Raw genomic sequence first — 19,667 nt, forward strand, 5'->3', positions numbered from 1 at the left:
ATATTTTTTTTTTTAACCTGTGATACCTTTTTCTTTGATTCTTCGATAAGAAGTTTAAAAAGAACAACATTTATACAAAATAGTAATCTTTTCTAACAATATAAGTCTATCACTTTTTATCCATTTAACACGTCCTTGCTGAATAAAATAACTAATTTCTTTTTTTAAAAAAAGAAACAAAGAAAGGAAACAATTTACAGACCCCAAACTTTTGAATAGTAGTGTATATTGTAACTTATTTTGTAACTCATTTGTAATTTATATTTTTAATAAACACTGTTCTTTTTCATTTTGTATTTATCTAAGAATCCTAAAAAAAATCATGTGACACTGAAGACTGGAGTAATGATGCTGAAAATCCAGCTTTGCTTCACAGGAATACAATATATTTTAAAGTATAATAAAATAGAAAACTGTATTATAAATTGTAATAATAATTCACAAAAAAAAAATATTTTTTTTAATTTTTATTATTCATCAAATAAATAGTCTTAATGAGCATTTGAAGCATATCTTAAAAAAAAAAACATCTTACTGATGCCTAAAATTTGAAAGGCAGCGTATATATCTCAATTATTAGCAATTAAACAAAACTAATCCGTTTGTATTTGTGTGCTCTCTCAGGCACTCATATCTGGAAAAGTTCATGACTGAGCAGATGATGGAGAGGCGGGAAGACATCTGGCTGCCGCTCATCTCCTACAGGAACTCTCTTCTGACGGGTGGAGATGAAGATCGCATGTCCATCACCAGCGGCGGCAGCAGCAGCAAAGCTGGATCCGTACGGAGCAAGAAGGGCCGTCCACCCATGCACAAGAAACGCATCGAGGGTGAGGATGCCAGTAGATGTAATCATACTGATATGAGACGGGAGGCCCGTGGGTTGCTTCAGTTGACCGAGATGCCTAAAAGTAAGCAGTCATGGGCTGTTTTGTGTGTGGTGTCGTGGTTCTGCAGAAGAGAGTGTGGAGAGCTCATGGATGATGAGGAATGACACCCTACAGACTCCCAGAGCCCTGCAGACACCCCAGCTCACCTCCACCGTGCTCCGAGAAAACCCTCGGCAAGCTGCGGAGCACCTCCCTGAGCAGAACTCTGAGCCCGGCTCTGAATCCGACTATGTTCATAAGTAAGTGAACCCTTATGCAACACCTCCATTTAAAACCATTTTGCTAATCTTGTACTTAATTTCAGATTTATTTCAATGAACAATCTTTAATAGTTTTGCTTTTAGTTAACAGTAAGAACACTGTAGTATGAGGATTGAACAATGTTTTTTTTTCTCTCGGTCAGTCCTCAGATGCAGATGTCCTGGCTCGGCCAGCAGAAGATGGAGGAGGTGAACAGGAAAGAACGCACAGCCGTCAACTACATGAAGGCCCGTAGCGGAGGCGTACGACAGACTGTGTATGTGGAGAAAGACATGTGGGATGTTTGACACGAGGAACGAGCTGTAGTTAATGTTACTTTGGTGTCTTTAATCTAGACGTGGTCTTATGGAGGACGACGCAGAACCCATCTTTGAGGATGTCATGATGTCGTCACGAGGTCAGCTGGAGGACATGAGTGAGGAATTCGAGGACACCATGGTCATCGATCTGGTAAACAGATGATCCGAGTGCTTACGTAATTAAATATACTGAAGATAGAGATTCCAAATCACATGATGTTAAATCCTCTGCAGCCTCCATCCAGGAACAGACGGGAGAGAGCAGAGCTAAGACCGGACTTCTTTGACTCTGCAGCCATGATTGAGGATGAGTCGGTAAGAATGAATCGCCAAGGCTTTAACTTATGATATAAATATAAAATTGGGTGGTGTTAGCGCAGTGGATAAGACACACGTCTGTGGTGTGGGAGACCCGGGTTCGAATCCACTGTGAGACACCAGTGTGTCCCTGAGCAAGACACTTAACCCCTAGTTGCTCCAGAGGCGTGCGACCTCTGACATATATAGCAATTGTAAGTCGCTTTGGATAAAAGCGTCATATAAATGTAAATAAAATTACACTGCCCTGTATTGCCCAAAAATAGTGGCTGTTTTGCTCAAGAACATCACACTTTCTCATAAAAAAATTACATTTAATTTTAATCAGAAAAATCACAATTAGATATATCCCCCAAAGCATACAGCCCTAATTATAAACGGATGTTATCTTTCCCCCAGGGTTTCACAATGCCCATGTTCTGAGGTGCCACAACAGATGGAACAAGAGTTTGAAGTGATTAAAGGGCTGAAGAGACATTCACATAAGAGTGGAAGCACTGGTGTCCAGGTTCAGTCATTCTGAAGCCACCTCTCCACAAACCCTCAAACATCCTCTTTTAGCAAACGCTTTTATTCATCCAGAGATTATGTGAACAGATGCAGTCCAGTCAGGTCACATATGGTGAGTTTTTCTGTCGAACAAATTCTTTGTCAGCTCATTAGAGTCGCACTGGATGGGATTTACCTTGTGGTACAGATTTAACATGTAAGAATGTACGGTCCTCCCATATGTTCAAGATGTACAGATTTGTGTTTATCCATCCTTCTGTGTGTATGCCCTGTACAGTTAGATTATGAAGTCGCTTTTACTATCAGGTCAACGAACAGATTCTTCCTGCCAAAACGAGCAGTCATCCATGTTGGTCAATCTTCAATCGATCTAAACCTCAGTAGTCATAATCATTGTAAACGATGCAGGAGGGTGGGAAACGTTTGGTCAGTGTTACAAATGCAGTTAATATTGTCAGAAAGCCAAAAATCTCTGTGACAGTTGTCCTGATGGTGCATTACACTACATATTGTGTATCTTGGCTTGCAGAAGCATTTGAATGGTCAGTATTTTATTTCCAGTAGATTTAGTTTAAATGCGGTGAGGTTTATTTGTGTGAAACGTCTATACGGGAGGGTTTTCGTCAGTTCCTCTTGTCCGGGTCAAGTGTGTCGAGTCAGGCCCGTTCAAGTATCGCCTCCGTGTAAGTGCTTTATGGTCCTGTGCTATCAAAAAGTGAAATGTTATATGATCATCATTATTATTATTCCCCACCCCGAGCCCCGGTTAGTTTTGCTAGTGTACCTGTAAATTGTACATTTTCAATATAAAATGGTTTTCTTTTGTACAACCTAGAAATTATGTACCACTTTCCCTTTTAATGGAAAACTGTTCTAAAACTTTTCTTCAGTGACCTTATGGAAAACTCACTTTTACAGAAAAAAAAAACAAAATTAAATATGTAATCATGAACCGTGGGAGTGTTTTATTGATTTGTGGCATAATGCGAATGAGTGGGAATAAGTAACAACGAACCAAGTGGAAAAACATGGCATTCTCTCAAATCGAACCAGAGATATTGTCATAAAATGAGTGTTGAGATGAGATTTATAAGGGAATGTTAGCATGTTTTTTCCAGGGGTTGGTCTGTTTCTTGCTTGCGAGCACCTCAAGGTCTCTACAGATCCTCTTGCGTGTGGTCGAGGGCTGAATGATGTCATCCACGAAGCCTGTGAAATACACGAGTTATTATTTAGCGATAATACACAAACAGCAGCAGAAGCGAGCTGACTTGTACTGCACATGTTGAGCAAGCAAGCGCTGTGAAGATCATGTGATGCACCTCTGACCGCTGCGGGGAAGGGATTGGCAAACTTCTCCACATATTCAGCTTCAGCCTCGGCTTGATTCTCCTTTCCTCTGAAGATGATTTGAACAGCTCCCTTAAAAAAAAATTCATATGTATTACTATATAGCACATTTCGGAAAGGTTATAGGGTTTCACAAATCCTGACCAATCAATTTTCATGATCTGTCCAGCTATTGTGAAGACAGGATGGATTTTTTTTTGTTTACGCAGCTTCCTTGACAAAATGTAATTCTTGATAATTATTTATTCTAAATGTTAAGAATATTCTGTTCAATAGTTTATCCTCTCATCAAGGCTACAGAATATAAGATTTTTAAAAAGTAATGTTTTGAAATAGTTACAATTTAAAATAACTGTTTTCTATAATATACATTTAATAATGTAATTTGTTCCTTTGGTGAATTATCCTTCAGAAATCACTGCAATATGGTTCTATATTTGGTATTCAACAAACATTTCTTATTATTAACTATGAATGTTGAAAACAGCTTTTGCTGCTTGATCATGTAATTTGTGGAAACTGTGATGCACTGCATTACTTGTTGATCAAGTGACAGTAAAGACATATGTTACAAAAGATTGATTTCAAATACACTTTCAAACAAACCTGATAAAAATTATCCAGGTTTGAAAAAAGCAGTGCAACCGTTTTCAACATGGATTATAATAAATGATTCTTGAGCGCCAAATGATTTCTGAATCATCATGTGAACGTAATGATGCTGAAAATTTAGCTTTGCCATCACAAAAATTTTAATATATTCATACAGATATATATATATATATATAATTTTTTTTTTTTTTTTTTAAGCCTTGGAGATAATCTTAATGACTCCAAATTTGTGTGTGTGTATGTTTATACATTATATAAGGTTAATTCAATGGAAAATCAATGTGCATCTTTGTCCTTTGGTGCCACTATTGGACACACAGCAGAAATATTTATAGTTTGTACTTTAAACAGTCAACATGTGATATGATCATACTATCCAGACTCTACGTCAGCAGCTCCTGTTACTCAACTCAAAGCGAGAGCCAATCATAGTGATCACTGCTGCTGCACTGGACTAAAGCTCTCTGAACACGAACACGTCTGTCTTGTGGTTACACAGACGCTTTTATTAGGGACTGCTGGAACTCATTTATTTCTATGGGATGGGACCAGTTTTGATAGCTGTATTTATTTAGCCATGTCACTAGATTCAGCCCATTTTTCTTTAGGTTTACCTTCGCACCCATGACTGCGACCTCAGCACTTGGCCAGGCATAGTTGACGTCTCCTCTCAGATGTTTAGAACTCATCACATCATAAGCACCTCCGTAAGCCTGGAGACAGAACATACGTTATTCAGAATACAAGACAGTTAGAACCACACACACACACACACACACACACACACACACACACACACACACACACACCATTCTGCCCCTTACCTTTCTGGTGATGACAGTGATTTTGGGAACAGTGGCCTCTGCGAAAGCATAGAGCAGTTTGGCTCCGTGTCTGATGATGCCTCCGTACTCCTGAGCTGTGCCTGTGGAAACAGAGCGTTCTCTCAGTGTCTTATTTAAAAAAGAAACACATGAAAAAAAAAACAGTACAGTTAAGGTTAGGATAGCGAAAGTTTCTAGACACCTGGCAGGAATCCAGGCACATCCACAAATGTGATGATGGGAATGTTGAAGGCGTCACAGAAACGAACAAAGCGAGCCCCTTTAACAGATGAATTTATGTCCAAACAGCCTGAAGACACAAGGAAAATGACATCAAACATCACTGTGAAACTACTGTGAAATGTATCCATGAAATATGAAATTGTATATATAATGTGCCAATTAACATTAAGGTTGGGGTATAAAAAAAAAACCATGGAAGAATTATTGAAAGAAGTCTCTTATGCTTAGTGCATTGTTAAATACAATAAAAAAATACGGTAAAAACAATAATATTGTGAACACATTCCAAGTCATTTTATGTTGTTGTTTTTTTTTTGGATTTTAACATTTTAATATGTATTTATTTTATTTATGCAGTGGTAAATCTGAATTTTCAGCAGCCATTACTCCAGTCTTCATTGTTACATGATCCTTTGGAAATCATTTTTATATGCTTATTTGGTGCTCAAGAAATATTTATTATCATTAATGAAAATGTGATACTTTTTGTTTTTTCAGGATGCTTTGATACACAGAAAGTTCAGCATTCACTTAGTCTTTACTGTCACTGTTGACATATTTAATGTGTCTTTGCTGAATTAAAACTATTAAAACAACAATGCTTAATAACCTCAAACTTATGATAGTAATAGAATCTAGTCACCCACCAGATGCCACTTTAGGCTGGTTTCCCACTATGCCTACTGTCCGACCATTCATCCTGGCAAAGCCCACCACAATATTTTTGGCGTAGTTGGGCATAATCTCAAAGAATTCTCTCTCATCTGCTATCTGTAAGAGTGAGATGACAATCACAAGAACTGTGTGATGAGTTTTTACCTGACCTATCGGAATCATTTAAGTCTAGTTAACTAAAGAGTACATACACTATGAACAATGTCCAGCATGTCATAGGCTTTTGTGCTTTCAAAAGGAACAATAGTGTCCAAACCAGGAACCAGACGGTCACTAAGGAAAATACATTGACATGAAAACACTAGCCGAGATAATTTGACTGATAAAGAAAAAAGAAATGTTGTTTTTTGTGTTTCTCACTGAGGATCATGGCACTCAGTGACCGGAGCTGGATCTTTGTTGCTCAGTGGGAGAAAGTTAAAAAAGTCTCGCAAGTTCAGAAGGGCATCTATGTCATTCTCAAAGGCCCGGTGAGCAACACCTAAAGGAAAACAAAAGGAAATATTCAGTCAGATTTAAAATTCCACACATCGTCTCAAAACACATTCAGATGTAAGCGCAGGCTTTAGAAATAGACCCACCTGACACAGTGGTGTGGGTTTTTGCTCCTCCCAGCTCTTCCTGGGTAACATCCTCATTTGTTACAGACTTTACCACATCTGGACCTGTGATAAACAGATAGGAGGTGTCCTGCGAGCACAGGTCATTTCATGAAAAACCAGCGTGCCATCAGGGAACAAATAACCTACATTTAATTCAATGTGCATTTATACTCTTAACTTGTATTTTCTTACCTTCACCATAAAAGTGAAGTCTGTCAGAGCAGGCGAGTACACGGCACCACCTGCACACGGGCCCATGATGAGAGAGATCTGAGGAACTACGCCGGAGGCCGTCACATTCCGCTGAAGAACAAATACACCAGTGTCCAGAGTTAGTCCCGGATCATATACACTAGCAGTCAAACGCTTTTAAACAGTGAGATTTTTAGATTTTTAAAAGAATTCACTTCTGCTCACCAAGCCTGCATTTGTTTGATCCAAAATATAGCAAAAGCAGTAATATTGTGAAATATTTTTACTACTTAAAATAACTGCTTTCTATCTGAAAATGTGTTACTCCTGTTATCAAAGCTACATTTTCAGCATCATTAGTCCAGTATTCAGAGTCACATGATCCTTCAGGCATCATTCTAATATACTGATTTGCGGTTCTAGAAATATTTTTTATTTTTATTACCAATTTTTAGAAGAGCGGAGTACATTTTTTCACGATTCTTTGGAAAAATCCAATTTTCAATGACAAAAATAAATGTTTTTTGAGCAGCAAATCAGTATGTTAGAATTATTTCTGAAGGATCATGTGAGACTGAACACTTGAGTAATTATGCAAAAAATTCAGCTTTGAAAATCACAGGCACAAACTACATTTAAAAATATATTAAATAGAAAACATTATTTTAACATTATTTTAAAATATTTCTAAATTGTACTGTTTTGCTGTACTATTTGGATCAAATAAATGCAGGCCTGGGGAGCAGGAGAGACTTAAAAAAAACATGAAAAACCTTACTGTTCAAAAACTTTTGACTGCTAGTCTACACTATTATTGAAATGTTTGGGGTCAGTAAGATTTTTTTTTTTTTTTTTTTAAGAAATTAATACTTTAAGACATTTTTGGTTACAAAATAATTTGATTTCAAATCAATGTTTTTCTTTTGAATTTTCTATTCATCAAATATAAAAAAAAAAATGTGATTTCCACACACAAAAAAGTGTATGCAGCACATACAGGATCACAGTAATAAATAGTAATTTAAAATAATCTGAAATATTTGAATTGTAATATTACTGAAACTATATTACTGTATTTTTTATCAAATAAATTCAGTCTTGGTGAGGGACTTTCATAAACTTAATTCCAAAAACTACCCCAAACTTTTGATTGGTAGTGTATATGTCAAATGTATAGCTGTGTTAAACCACTCAGTTTACCAAGAAAATGTCAGCATATCCTGCGAGGGACTCTACCCCTTCCTGAATGCGTGCTCCACCAGAGTCATTCAGACCAATTACTGGAGCTCCCACCATCATCGCCTGGTCCATGACCTGCGAATCCAATTGCAGAATTTTGAAAGAAATCTTACTGTTTGACAGCATTATGCCTGTGATTTAAACAAAACGACTTTAGTCCGGTCCAAAAAACACTCAGCAACCAACCTCACCTTGCAGATCTTCTGAGCGTGAGCTCCTGATAAACTGCCTCCAAACACTGTGAAGTCCTGAGAAAAAGCAGAGCATTTCACTCAACAAAGCCTAACTAAGATATTAAAATAAAATATTTAATAACCGCAAACAGACATTCGAAAGCTAAAAAAAAAAAATCATACCTGGCTGAAAACATACACCAGTCTGCCATTGATCCGTCCCTGTCCGGTCACTACACTGTCTCCTGGGTACTGAACACACAGGTGCGTGTAAAACACTTGTAAGTTTACAAAATTATGATTGGGCCCCACTCTGTAAGTTCGCCCCCTAGTGGACCCCAGTCTCCTGGTTAAGTATTAATTTGAAAATATTTGCTTAACAAGATGGTTTTTTTATGTTTGAAACTCTCTTTGTCCTTTTCATAGATGGATCTATAAGATGCAATAGACGAGGTTGTATCTGCACCCATTCGAGAGCATTTAACGGTTTTATTATGTAGATTCTTTTAGATGAGAGGTGGAGGTCTCATACCTTATTATGATCTGCTTCCATACCAAAGTCAGAACAGCGATGCTCCACAAACATGTCATACTCCACAAACGAGTCCTGGTCCAACAGGAGCTCCAGTCTCTCTCGTGCTGTCAGTTTACCCTGCGCACAGGATTTCACAGCTCTTCTTTTAGTCTGCTGTGCTTTCACTCGTGTAATGTCAGCTGCATTCATTCTCCAGTAAGTTGTCAGAACTTACCCTTTTGTGCTGGGCAGATACCCTCAGCTGTCCTCCTCCTGCAAGCGCTGCCTTTCGTTTCTTTTCGATTCTCTCCTGCACTGACAGATGGCTGACCGAGTAGCATCTTGCATTTTGCAGGACTTTCGACTGGGTAAGTGCCCCAGCGTACTGAATCTGACCTACACTTTTAAAAGAACATTTCAGCCCGTGTAACAGTCCCAGGCTACTTCGCATTAACGTGTAGGTCGCCATCTCTGCTACACTGAGGGCACGGGATTTTGTGGGAAAAAAACCTGTCGTTGTCTTCAGCCAATCACAAACGAGCACCTACTTTTTACAGCCAATCATCACTCGGCTAGCGAAGCGGGCGTGAGCGAGTGATCCAATCACCAAAGAGGATGTGTGTAGTAAAGCGAACTTTATAGATGTAGTCCCTACTAATGTCAACCATGATAAACTACAGTTCCCAACAGTTAGTAATTTTGCATACACTTTCTTAGTCAAAAGTCACAATAATTTAAAAACAAAAATAGAGACGTAAAAGCAGAACAGACATCGACAGCATTTAACGAGAGAAAGTACTCCTTTAACTCAGAGTTTAACCCTAGATGCAGCCATGCAGCACAGAGCCTGTCCTCGCAGTTTCGTGTGGTTCATACAGTCAGACACTAGGGGGCAGTAATCACTGGAGGCCGCGTGTAGTTCCAGGCGCTCTTTTACGCTTGTTTGGTATTGTTCCTCTCAGAATGCAAAAGTTATCAGAGAAATAATAGGCAACCAAACTGGCTCTTAGCATAGGCTAATGTATGTAAATATTTTGTAGCGTAGTGGACTCAATTGAACGCTGCATAAACACATCACTCAAACGGGAGTTTGTCGCACAAGCCGAGGAGAGAAAGGCGCTCTTATTCAACAAAACGAAAAAAAGTGCAGACAATATTAGCTAGCTAGCGAACTAGCAACCAGGCGAATTGTGATTTGTTCAGTTAAAATTTAAAAACAACCGCTGTGCTGGACTATTTCAAGATTTTTACTTTTTGTGCGACTCAGTTTTTTTCTCTTTTTTCCAATTTGTGTTCGTGGATCGTTTATACACCGAGCTCGCGCCGCGGGCGGTAACGTTAATGTTACAGCTCGAGGCCTGTTGTGCCTCTTACTGAAATGCTGTTTATCGTTCAGCCCTTCGTGTCTGTGCGCTTTATCACAAAAGCTTTTTCTACTGAGGCATTTGGGATCTGACCTGCATGGAAAGCTGACTCTAGTCTGTATCATCACCGGACTGACCGTCTGGAGGATCTTCTCAATATCAGCAAAGCTTTGACATGTTAACAAGCAGACGACTCAAAGCCGCTCATGTGCTTGCGAGTCATGTCAAATTACACTCTTTGTTTGAGGCGTTGGGTGAAGCCTGGTTGATTGAGTTATCGTGTGTTGGGGGTGTGAGCTGTCAGTAGCCGATCATCCCGCTCCTCTCGTCCCGCCGTGGACGGATCTCGTCGAGATGAATCCGGTGAACGCCACCGCGCTGTACGTGTCGGCGTGCCGCTCTCTCCTGCAGTGCGACCCGAAGGACCCGGACACGTACGGAGGGCTGTTTAACGTCCTGCCTTTCTTTAGAGACTCCTTATCCTGCTTGGCGTGTGGTAAGTGCCTTTATGTATGTGTATGTATATATATATATATATATATATATATATATATATACACACACACACACACTCACACGTTGTTTATATATTATATTTATATGTAATATGAATATAAATATAAACTTGTATTTATTTTTAATATACAGTGTGTGTGTTTATACATATTACATATGTAAACTGAAACACTTATTTTAGATGTGATTAATCGCGACTAATCTTTTGACAGCACTAGTTGCTACACAACATCAACAAAACGATCTGCTATTATTTTATCATGTAATGCTTTTAAACAAATCTTCTTTGAGTTATGAATCAAACCAACCAGCTGCAACATTTTGTTTAAAGAAAAGATTATTTGAAAATCAGGCTACGATCCCATGAAGCATTGATATGATTAAAAAACAAAACAATGGAAAATGATTATACCTTTAGAAACTATTTATTAAATATTTATGTATTGTGCATAAAAAATATATTAAGACGTTTGAGAGCATAGTGATAGTAGCACTCAGTATGGCTGTTTTTAATGGTTTCTAAGTTGAGAAAATTAATAGGATTTTTTTTATTACTTCCATAACTTGACTGTTGCACTCTATATAATTAAATATAGTTAGATGTTATTTATCTATGCATAATTGCTGTAAATTAATTTATTGTTTACTTTTTATGTAGGGAATTTGCTTCAGGATCCAATTGCTCCCAAAAATTCCTCCTGTCAGCACTATGTTTGCAAGGGCTGTAAAGGCAAGAAAATGTTATTGAAGCCATCGTGCAGCTGGTGTAAAGACTATGAGCAATTTGAGGAGAATAAACAGCTCCAGATTCTGATCGACTGCTACAGGAATCTCTGCGAGTGTGTCTCGGTGTGCGTCACAACAGAGCAGAGAGCCTCGGGGGTCAAGGGTTACCCTGAGGTCATGAAGATGCTGGAGGAGGTGTTGGGGGTGAGTCAGGAACAAGAAGACCTCAGTCCTGTCAAAGACAATTTAGATGTTCCTAATCTCAAAACCGAGATGGATTCTTCACAAAACTCTGCTGATATCAGCTTGACTGATTTGGACAAACCCTCTGAGCAGTTCCCAGCTGAACTAGAGACCCCTGAGTCTGTCACTGCTGACGGACCTCAGAAATCGGACTCCGATCTACACATGGGTACTGTCACTCTTAACGTAAAGTGCAAAGTTAGTCAAGAGACAAGCGCCGAATCGTTGCCACACAGTGCGGAGAGCACAAGCATTCAGGAGGACCTTGAACCTGACATTACGAGCAAGGATGTGTTGTGGGGACAGACTGAGCCGTGTCAGAATTCATTACAGTCCCAAACCAGTGAACCCCCACCGCAACCTCAGACAGGCCTAACTTGCCTCGCCACATCCCACAGAAAAGTGCGCCTAAGCCGAAAGCGCTCTCGCTCTGAAAGCGACAGCGAGATGCTCCAACCTCTACCCATCACCAGCCTCATCCAGGGGCCATCGGAAGAAGCCACAGCTCCGCCGAAAACAGCATTTGAACCGAAAGCGCACTCCCCACCTGCTGTCGTGCTCACTAACGGAGGCGTTTTAAAAGTTAATAAGGCTGTGCTAGATTCAACTAAAAATATCCAGATAAACACAGACCTAAGTAACAAGAAAGTTCAGGCGAAGTCTAAAGTGGCCGTCCCGAAGGCAAAGGCCAAGGCGAAGGACAGGCTGCTGTCAGCAAGCGTTTTAGCAGGACAACCAGGACAGCCCCCTAAAGTCGTCTACAAAAAGACACAAGAGAAAAAAGGTTGCAAGTGTGGACGAGCCACTCAGAATCCAAGTGTTCTCACCTGCAGAGGTCAAAGATGCCCCTGCTACTCCAACCGTAAGGCCTGCTTGGACTGCATCTGCAGGGGCTGCCAGAACTCATACATGGCCAACGGGGAGAAGAAGCTGGAGGCTTTCGCCGTGCCCGAGAAAGCCCTGGAGCAAACCAGACTCACTCTCGGCATCAACCTCACCAGTATTTCTGTCAGAAACGCTGGCACGAACGCTGCGGGAGTTCTCAGTCTGTCCGCAGGCTCCCCGATGGCCTCCTTCCTCGCGTCCAGCGCCGACGAGGAGCAGAGTTTTGAAGATGCTCTCGAGATGCATTTCGACTGTTGATCACTGTCCTGCTACTGATCTCTCTCGGTCTCTCTCAGCCGTGCTCAATTCCCAGTTTATGTCGAACAGAAATTGTTTGTCTGTAGTTTTCATGTCCGACCTCTACCATCACACACAAACACACACTGCTGTAACGGAAAGGTACTGTGAAGCCGAGTCTTATGGCATATTTAGTTTTTATTTTGAAGGAACTGTTTGCTTCTGTGTGGCTGTTTTATTCACAAAGAGCTTAGGATCTGATAAATGAGTTTTGCAGGTATTTGTGCGAGAAGTTTGTTGGGTAACACGCATAGCTCGTCATAAGCTGTCCCAAAGCAGTGATTAATGTGTTTACATTCTGTGGTGAAATTTATTTTTGAATGCATTGCCTCTAAACATTAATCGAAGGTAAAATTATATAAAGCTCGATATCTGTAATGACTGTCTAACGTCAGATAAAATCGCAATTTACTAATGGTGGAAAATGTAGCACTTAGTCCCAATATTGCTGATGGGTTTAGACACCTGTCCTGGTTGCTATAGTGGTCACCTCCTCACTTCTTGGGTGTCCGGCCAGGATATTGAGTTACTCTATTTTTTTTAAAATATATATATATAGTTGGTTCCTTATTTTTCTGAATGTAAAGTAGTGCCATGACACTTGTTATTCGTCATGTTCCAGCTTTGAAAGAAAGACATTTCAACTCCATGTTTATGGGTGGTTTTGTAAGCATGATGAAGCACAAAGATGTCCCAGTATGAAGCTATGTTTCTCCAACTCTGAAAGTTGCCGATTCATTATATCCTCACTGTTGTTTGTTCATTGTTAGTTCCGACTGAGCTGACTGTTTCATCAGTACAGTATCTATCTACACAGATTTCTCAAACAAGTGAATGTAAGAGTGTTCATGTGTGTTGCCTGAGAATGTATTCATGGCAGTGGTATTTTTTAAAGCAATATGAGAATCAAAATCTAAACCCTTTCCCCACACAGTCATCATATTTGTTTTGATGCAAACTGTAAAGGAGTATCTCAACATGTTGTTCTTTGATCGTTCGCCTGAGCACCTTTTAGCACCCGTTCATGCCTCTTTACCCTGATCCTGATTAGTTGTGTTTGTCTTGCAGTTGTGTTGTGATTCCTGTTCTAGGGACCAAAACTAGAAATAAGTGTTGAGAAAGGTCAGTGGACTGTGTTTACTGTTACACTGCGCCGTTTCATGTCTTCTGTAATGAAGCAGGGTAGACACTGCTTCATCCGTATCCTTAAATATGCTTGAAAACTCTATCAGTAGGGCTTTGACCAAATATGGCAAAATCTTCTAGTTAAGTCTTGGATCTTAGTGGGATATTGTGTTGTTTTTTTTCAAATCGTATAGTTTGGTAGCGTTGTTTTATTCCTCCCTTTGCTTTTCAATGGTTATTACTTGAACTCAGATTTTAGTTTCTTGATTCTTGAATTACTGGAGAACCTCTTATTATTGCTGGTTTATTCACTGCCACAATGAAATAATGAAAATTGCAGAAAGCAACAAAAATAAATTATAGTTTTTTATTTCTTGTTTTTCAAAACTGGGTGTTGCGTCATGTGTTGTGTGTGTGTGTGTGTGTGTTGTGGATAATACAACGCAAATACGATTAAGACCTTTCATATTCATGTTTAACCGCTAGAGGGCAACAGTGTTATAATTTATTAATAGCTGTACTTCACATTCACAAATCAAAATGCAAATATTTGGCTTTAAGGACAATTTCCTCATGTAAATTGGAATGATTAGCCTACAGCTATTAATCTTACAATTACTGAAAAGTTGATCGTTCTTGCACCAAACTATTGCATTTTGATATTTGATCATATATCAGGACCTTAGTTATCCAAAAGAAACAACTACAACATATTTGCTTCCAACTTTTATCATAAAACAGTCAATCTAAAGGCTGCTGTTTTAAGTGGAAAAAGTGTGAGAGGATTTTAAATGCCAAAAAAGGTTTTTTTTTTTTTTTTTTTCTAGAATAACTAAAAAAAAGTTTTTTAATTATTATTTTATTGCAGCTTCAATTCATGTTCCAACTTTATTCACAGTTGGAATGTGCTAAAATTAATTTCAGGTCTTTGGAGTGAAAGTCTAACACAATTGAAATGCATGGTGATATGAGTTTTTTTTTTTTTTTTTTTGTTAATGTGTTAGTATTGCCAAGCACAAAAACAACTTTAGCATAATTTGAATCGACAAGAATCTTAAAATCTCTTTAACTGCTGAATATAATGTGTGCATATTTTTTGCGTATGTTAATGGAGTCAGAACTGAGAATCAGTTCAAGAGAAATTCCTCTGTGGTTCTTCTAACCCCTCATTTGGTTCTTAGTAAATTAGTTTTAAAAATAAACAAATGAGTTAGTCATTATTTGAAATCCATAATACAGTTCTTTTAAAATAGCAGAACATCCAAAACTTCATTCCTTTCCTCGATGTACAGTATAAATCCTCTGTTGTGTTGCAAAAGATTGCATCACAATGTATGAAATCTCTTATAGACACATAACTACAAATGTTTGTCAAGCCAAGCGATGTAATTTTGCACTGCCCTTATTCCCACAGAGAAGTAGCAGGGCCAGAAAGCAACACTCACACAGCCATGAAAACCATCTTCGTAATGTTCGTTAGTGACCGAGACCCCTGCCAGCTCCAGCCTGCGTGCATACATTATCCCATCATCCCTCAAAACATCATGCTCACCGGTCATAATGTAAGCACGTGGCACCATACGCAAAACCTTGTCCTCTGCCAGTAAGGGAGCAGCTCTGGCATCCAGTAACGCTGGTATATCCTTTAAGATACCTGGAGAGCCTGTCACCGGAAACACAGGCTTGTAATTTTTGATCGCTCGTTTGGGGAGGAGAGTGGGCCAGTCCAGCTTTGAGTGGATCAAGGACATCAGGTTTTGTTCCTGGACTGTGTGGTTGTTTATCATAAGGGAGGGCACAAGGTCAAGGTCGGCACCTAGGTACTCCAACCAGAAACGGACCATTAGCCTGCGATACAGGATGGGAACATTGTGGTTCTGCTGATAGGAAGCGGTGTTGAAGTCTAGTGCCTGAAGCACTGGGTAAACCAAGACCTGCAGTTTGAATTTCACAGTAGAAGACTCGTCTGTTCCAATCTAGTAAAGGAGAAATGTTGAAATGTTGATTAACATAACTACATTTTAAGACCAATTTAAGGTTCTAACAGATCAAGGTTCATGCAAAAACTCAATAATATTAAAAAAAAAAAGTCTAAGAGATACATAAATAATTATGGCATAAAAGGTAACTTATGAGATACTATGTTGAAATGATGAGATAAAAGGTTGAAATTTACCCAAAAAACAATCATAACAAAAAGTCAAAATGAGTAGCTATAAAGTCATAATTATGACATTTACAAGGTCAATTATGAGATAAGGTTGACTTTTGAGATATTGACATAGTTATGAGACAAAAAAAAAATAAATGCAATTTGACTTTTTATTTAATAATTATGTTCAGATTTCCAATGCATAGTGATTAAGTTCTGTATAAATCTTTACTTTGAGTTGGATCTTTCTATTAAATCTAAATAAAGTAGCTTTTTTTCACTGATCTATTTTTTAATGATCATGTCGCAGTGAACGCAAAGCTGTCTAATGGCTTTGGATGTCATAGAATAAAGCACACAAACATTATGGAGTACTGTTATGATATTTAAGGTGTTTTTGAAGCTTAAAGCTCCGGTCCCTATTCACTGTATTTGCATGAAGTTCTGTATTCTGTAAATGTCCTTTTGTGCTCTGCAAAAGAAATACAATTGTACAGGTTTGAAACAATATGAGGGTGAGTAAATCTCGACAGAATTGTAATTTTTAGGAGATCCGTCTCTTTAACAAAATGACCTTAAAAGACACTTGTGATGATATTATATTACAATATAACACCATAAAGTATCAATTAATAGAGTAATAAAGCAGAAATGTACATGCTGAGCCACTGCGGCAGCCAGGTTTCCTCCAGCACTGTCTCCACACACTGCTACTCGCTCTGGATCGACCCAATACTTCTCCAGCACTTCTGGTCTCAGGAAATGCTTAGCGGCCCTCACACACTCATCATACTGCACTGGGAAGTGCACATCAGGAGCCATGCGATAACTGCACAAAATCAACCCTCAGTCAAGACCAAAGATGACTTTTCTCTTCCCATTCGAATAAAAGTATATACTCACTCCACGGTCACAACCACTGCGCCCAGATCAGCTGCCATCTGTCTGCAGAGACTGTCATATGACCCCAACTCTAAGGGGGGGATAAAACACAAATCACGCATAAATCACTGAATATTCATCCAGAAATATATATATATATATAATGATTCATAAGGAAACCCTTGGACATACTTGGAGCACACAAGGCCCATCCACCTCCATGGATGAACATAACTGCTCTCCTCAGCTCTCCGTCCTTTCCAGGAGGCTGGTATACACGCACATGGACGTCATCAAACAGGAGATCTTCAATCTGGATCTCTGGGTTTGTGATCGGCATCAGACTCTCAAAATTGACAATGGCAGAGTTGATAACGTGGACTCTATGGCTCAAACCCAGTGCGTGAGCAACGTCTCCCTACAAAACATCAGGGTCAGTAATCAGTCAACTGAACTAACCGTTCCCCTCATTATGGTTTTGAAACGCAGTTTGCATTATATTTTTTGGAACATTCACAAGGAGAACAAATGTCAAGGCGTTGAAAAATAGGGAACATTTCATCCTGCCCTTGGGTATTATCTATTGTGTTGCCAAGTTGCACAAAGTTCATCCGAACAGGCAAATCAAAGTCATCCTTTAACACGTCTCTTCAAAAACAGATGGTCCTCTATTAATAGCTAATAATGGATGTTGTCAGGTTTTATGCTGTCTAATTTAATTAGCTCAGGCTAGAGTTGATGTACTAAATGTAACAATAAGTTAAGTTTCACTTAAGTTTAATGACAAAACAAATATAAACCTTTATTATTGTTGTTTTGATTTTGTTAAATATGGCCTCCACCTTAGGCAACATAGCCTGCTATTTCAGTTTACAATAGAATATAAAAAGCTTTCCAATCCCTTTTTACAATTCACCTGTTGTACTATTTAAAATGGGCTACTTACCATCATCACAACTCCTCGGAATGTGGCATCCAACAACATCAGTTTCCATGGTTCTGAGATGGTCCTAGGCAATGGGATGTAGATGTAAAATGCAACAGCTATTGCTAATATTAAGGTAATACCGCCAAGCAACTTCATCATGAAGTGATGTCTCTCTTCTTTTCTCTCAGCAGCTATCAAGGGGTCAGACAATATGACATTGAGCAATTCTACAAAGTTTTTTTTTTTTTTTTTTTTGGAGTTACTGTTACTTCCTGTGAAATGTCTTATAGCATTCTGGGAAATGTAGTCTTTATCCTTTGTACAGAATCACTGCATACTGTGCTTAAACAGACAATAGTGTAAGTTTAATACCGTATTTAATGCACAATCATTCTCACTAATGAGGTCATTTAAGTGCATTTCATTCAACCGATGAGCAAAGAATTTAGTCAGAATCTACAACTTATATCCTTCCATCCTACAATACAAATTTTGTATTTTTTAAAAGATCAGAAATCTTGTTTAGACCACATTTTAAATGTAAATGTGTTACATGTTCGTTTTCGGTGATAGTAGGTGTTGGTTAGTTTTACTCCTTGTCCTCAACAGTCATGTCAGATGTCCACCACTAGGGGTCATTCTTGTTATGAGAAAAAGCCTCATATGACCGCTAACACGAGGATTAATAGAACATTTGTTCGGTTACACATTTAATATGAACAAATATTAATAAACAATCAAGACAATTTATTTAAATTGTATTAAAGCGTAATTGATGTCAAATAAATAATTAAAATTCCATATTGACCAATAGAGCAGCATTGTGTTTATTTTTTACCATAATAAATACCTATATGGACAGCACAGTGCTGATACAGTAAATAGTAGTAGCAGCAGTGTCCTAGTTAGAACAGTGCTCTCAGAAGTGCATCTAATGTTGCATTTCATTACAGCTGACGAAATGGATTGTGTCACAAAAATTACATATTTAGCATATGCCAAGTGAGTAAAGTCTGTGTTGAGCTGAAAACCAGACAGGTTCTAATGGTGGGTTTGAAGTTTACAGTAATCTCTCCTCACCACAGTCCATGCATGCAGAGCATATGCGCTGAGCTCTTCTGTCCAGACCAACCCTAGCAATTCAGGATTTTTGTTACTTCTGTGCAGTGATTACTGTAATTGGAAAAAGACTGCGGCTAGCTCGGCGAGGACTGCCAAGTCAGTGGAAAGGAGAAAGGGTTTCTGCCATACTCTTTGGTCTTCATAACTGTTGTTTCTGCATTATCTGTCATCCCTCCCCTCTTATTATGAGACAATTGAGGCTAGCAACTGTTTACTTTTGCTAAACGACTTTGGTCAGGTTAGAATTGGAAATATCTGCTTAAGAGACGTCAAGGATGGAGTGACGTTGAACCAAAGAACCCATTTCAAACTTGAAAAAGTTCTCAGTAATCTACAGATAGCACTGCTATAACTTTATGAGACTGATTTTCTTCAGGATAGCTAGCATATGGCTAGCACTGGCATTGCTGTTAGCCTGTGGCCCAAAAATCCACAATAATTCAAACATTTTCTAAATGAAACCATCTGTGGTGTGAAAATCATTCTAAGGAGACCAAAGGTATTATGACTACAGGATTATAGGAGGGTTTAAAGGGCTAAAAAGCAGAATGATGCTAAACACATGCTCACTGGGTCCTAAAATCCATTCCTAAACCATTCCTAAATCAGATGTCTAAAGAAGCTTACCTCTAACCTCTCAAACACAAAAAGTCATGAGAAAATTCAGCTGTTGCACCTGGATTGTTGCACTATTTCTTGTTTGAGGACGTCTCACAGCTAAGGCA

At 38.8% G+C, this 19,667-nt stretch overlaps 4 protein-coding genes across 5 annotated transcripts in view; 2 read left to right on the plus strand and 2 right to left on the minus strand.

The window, feature by feature from the left end:
• Positions 1-3,230, plus strand: part of stag1a (stromal antigen 1a) — a 39,478-nt gene extending 36,248 nt beyond the window's left edge. The window contains exons 29-34 of the mRNA XM_052547698.1: positions 625-830; positions 958-1,129; positions 1,294-1,407; positions 1,487-1,601; positions 1,685-1,765; positions 2,168-3,230. Coding sequence (XP_052403658.1) covers positions 625-830; positions 958-1,129; positions 1,294-1,407; positions 1,487-1,601; positions 1,685-1,765; positions 2,168-2,191 — 712 coding nt within the window. The 3' untranslated portion in view covers positions 2,192-3,230. The remainder of the gene's footprint in view (positions 1-624; positions 831-957; positions 1,130-1,293; positions 1,408-1,486; positions 1,602-1,684; positions 1,766-2,167) is intronic.
• Positions 3,221-9,680, minus strand: pccb (propionyl-CoA carboxylase subunit beta). Its single transcript, XM_052547699.1, has 15 exons — positions 8,938-9,680; positions 8,721-8,840; positions 8,372-8,440; positions 8,207-8,263; positions 7,977-8,090; positions 6,777-6,887; positions 6,564-6,672; positions 6,343-6,463; positions 6,174-6,255; positions 5,955-6,078; positions 5,267-5,374; positions 5,065-5,165; positions 4,855-4,953; positions 3,601-3,700; positions 3,221-3,487 (listed from the first exon to the last, which is right to left on the minus strand). The coding sequence occupies exons 1-15, from the start codon at positions 9,169-9,171 to the stop codon at positions 3,366-3,368; spliced, it is 1,671 nt and encodes a 556-aa protein (XP_052403659.1). The 5' UTR covers positions 9,172-9,680; the 3' UTR covers positions 3,221-3,365.
• Positions 9,681-10,420: 740 nt separating this feature from the next.
• Positions 10,421-14,245, plus strand: msl2a (MSL complex subunit 2a). The gene is made up of 2 exons (XM_052547700.1): positions 10,421-10,562; positions 11,241-14,245. Exons 1-2 carry the CDS (start codon positions 10,421-10,423, stop codon positions 12,692-12,694), a joined length of 1,596 nt encoding a protein of 531 aa, XP_052403660.1. The 3' UTR covers positions 12,695-14,245.
• On the minus strand, positions 14,211-19,667 carry nceh1a (neutral cholesterol ester hydrolase 1a). 2 transcript variants are annotated; one of them, XM_052547702.1, is made up of 6 exons: positions 19,570-19,667; positions 17,839-18,011; positions 17,085-17,310; positions 16,914-16,983; positions 16,668-16,839; positions 14,211-15,834 (listed from the first exon to the last, which is right to left on the minus strand). In XM_052547702.1, the coding sequence occupies exons 2-6, from the start codon at positions 17,977-17,979 to the stop codon at positions 15,217-15,219; spliced, it is 1,227 nt and encodes a 408-aa protein (XP_052403662.1). In that variant the 5' UTR covers positions 17,980-18,011; positions 19,570-19,667; the 3' UTR covers positions 14,211-15,216. The 2 variants fall into 2 exon arrangements, with proteins under 2 accessions (XP_052403662.1, XP_052403661.1); XM_052547701.1 differs by lacking the exon at positions 19,570-19,667 and having other exon boundaries at positions 17,839-18,049.

The sequence above is a fragment of the Carassius gibelio genome, chromosome B2, assembly GCF_023724105.1.
Source record: "Carassius gibelio isolate Cgi1373 ecotype wild population from Czech Republic chromosome B2, carGib1.2-hapl.c, whole genome shotgun sequence".
NCBI classification, from domain to species: domain Eukaryota; kingdom Metazoa; phylum Chordata; class Actinopteri; order Cypriniformes; family Cyprinidae; genus Carassius; species Carassius gibelio.

Bases quoted from the DNA above. Each gene is read 5' to 3' on its own strand.
- pccb (XM_052547699.1), bottom strand. From the start codon at position 9,171: ATGGCGACCTACACGTTAATGCGAAGTAGCCTGGGACTGTTACACGGG. The intron at 8,091-8,206 runs GTGAGGTTGGTT...TTGGATTCGCAG, and splicing joins ACGCTCAGAAGATCTGCAAG to GTCATGGACCAGGCGATGAT. The intron at 6,464-6,563 runs GTGGGTCTATTT...GTTTTCCTTTAG, and splicing joins AACCCACACCACTGTGTCAG to GTGTTGCTCACCGGGCCTTT.
- msl2a (XM_052547700.1), top strand. From the start codon at position 10,421: ATGAATCCGGTGAACGCCACCGCGCTGTACGTGTCGGCGTGCCGCTCT. The intron at 10,563-11,240 runs GTAAGTGCCTTT...CTTTTTATGTAG, and splicing joins CTTATCCTGCTTGGCGTGTG to GGAATTTGCTTCAGGATCCA.
- nceh1a (XM_052547702.1), bottom strand. From the start codon at position 17,979: ATGATGAAGTTGCTTGGCGGTATTACCTTAATATTAGCAATAGCTGTT. The intron at 17,311-17,838 runs GTAAGTAGCCCA...GATGTTTTGTAG, and splicing joins TCCGAGGAGTTGTGATGATG to GGAGACGTTGCTCACGCACT. The intron at 16,984-17,084 runs GTATGTCCAAGG...TCCCCCCCTTAG, and splicing joins ATGGGCCTTGTGTGCTCCAA to AGTTGGGGTCATATGACAGT.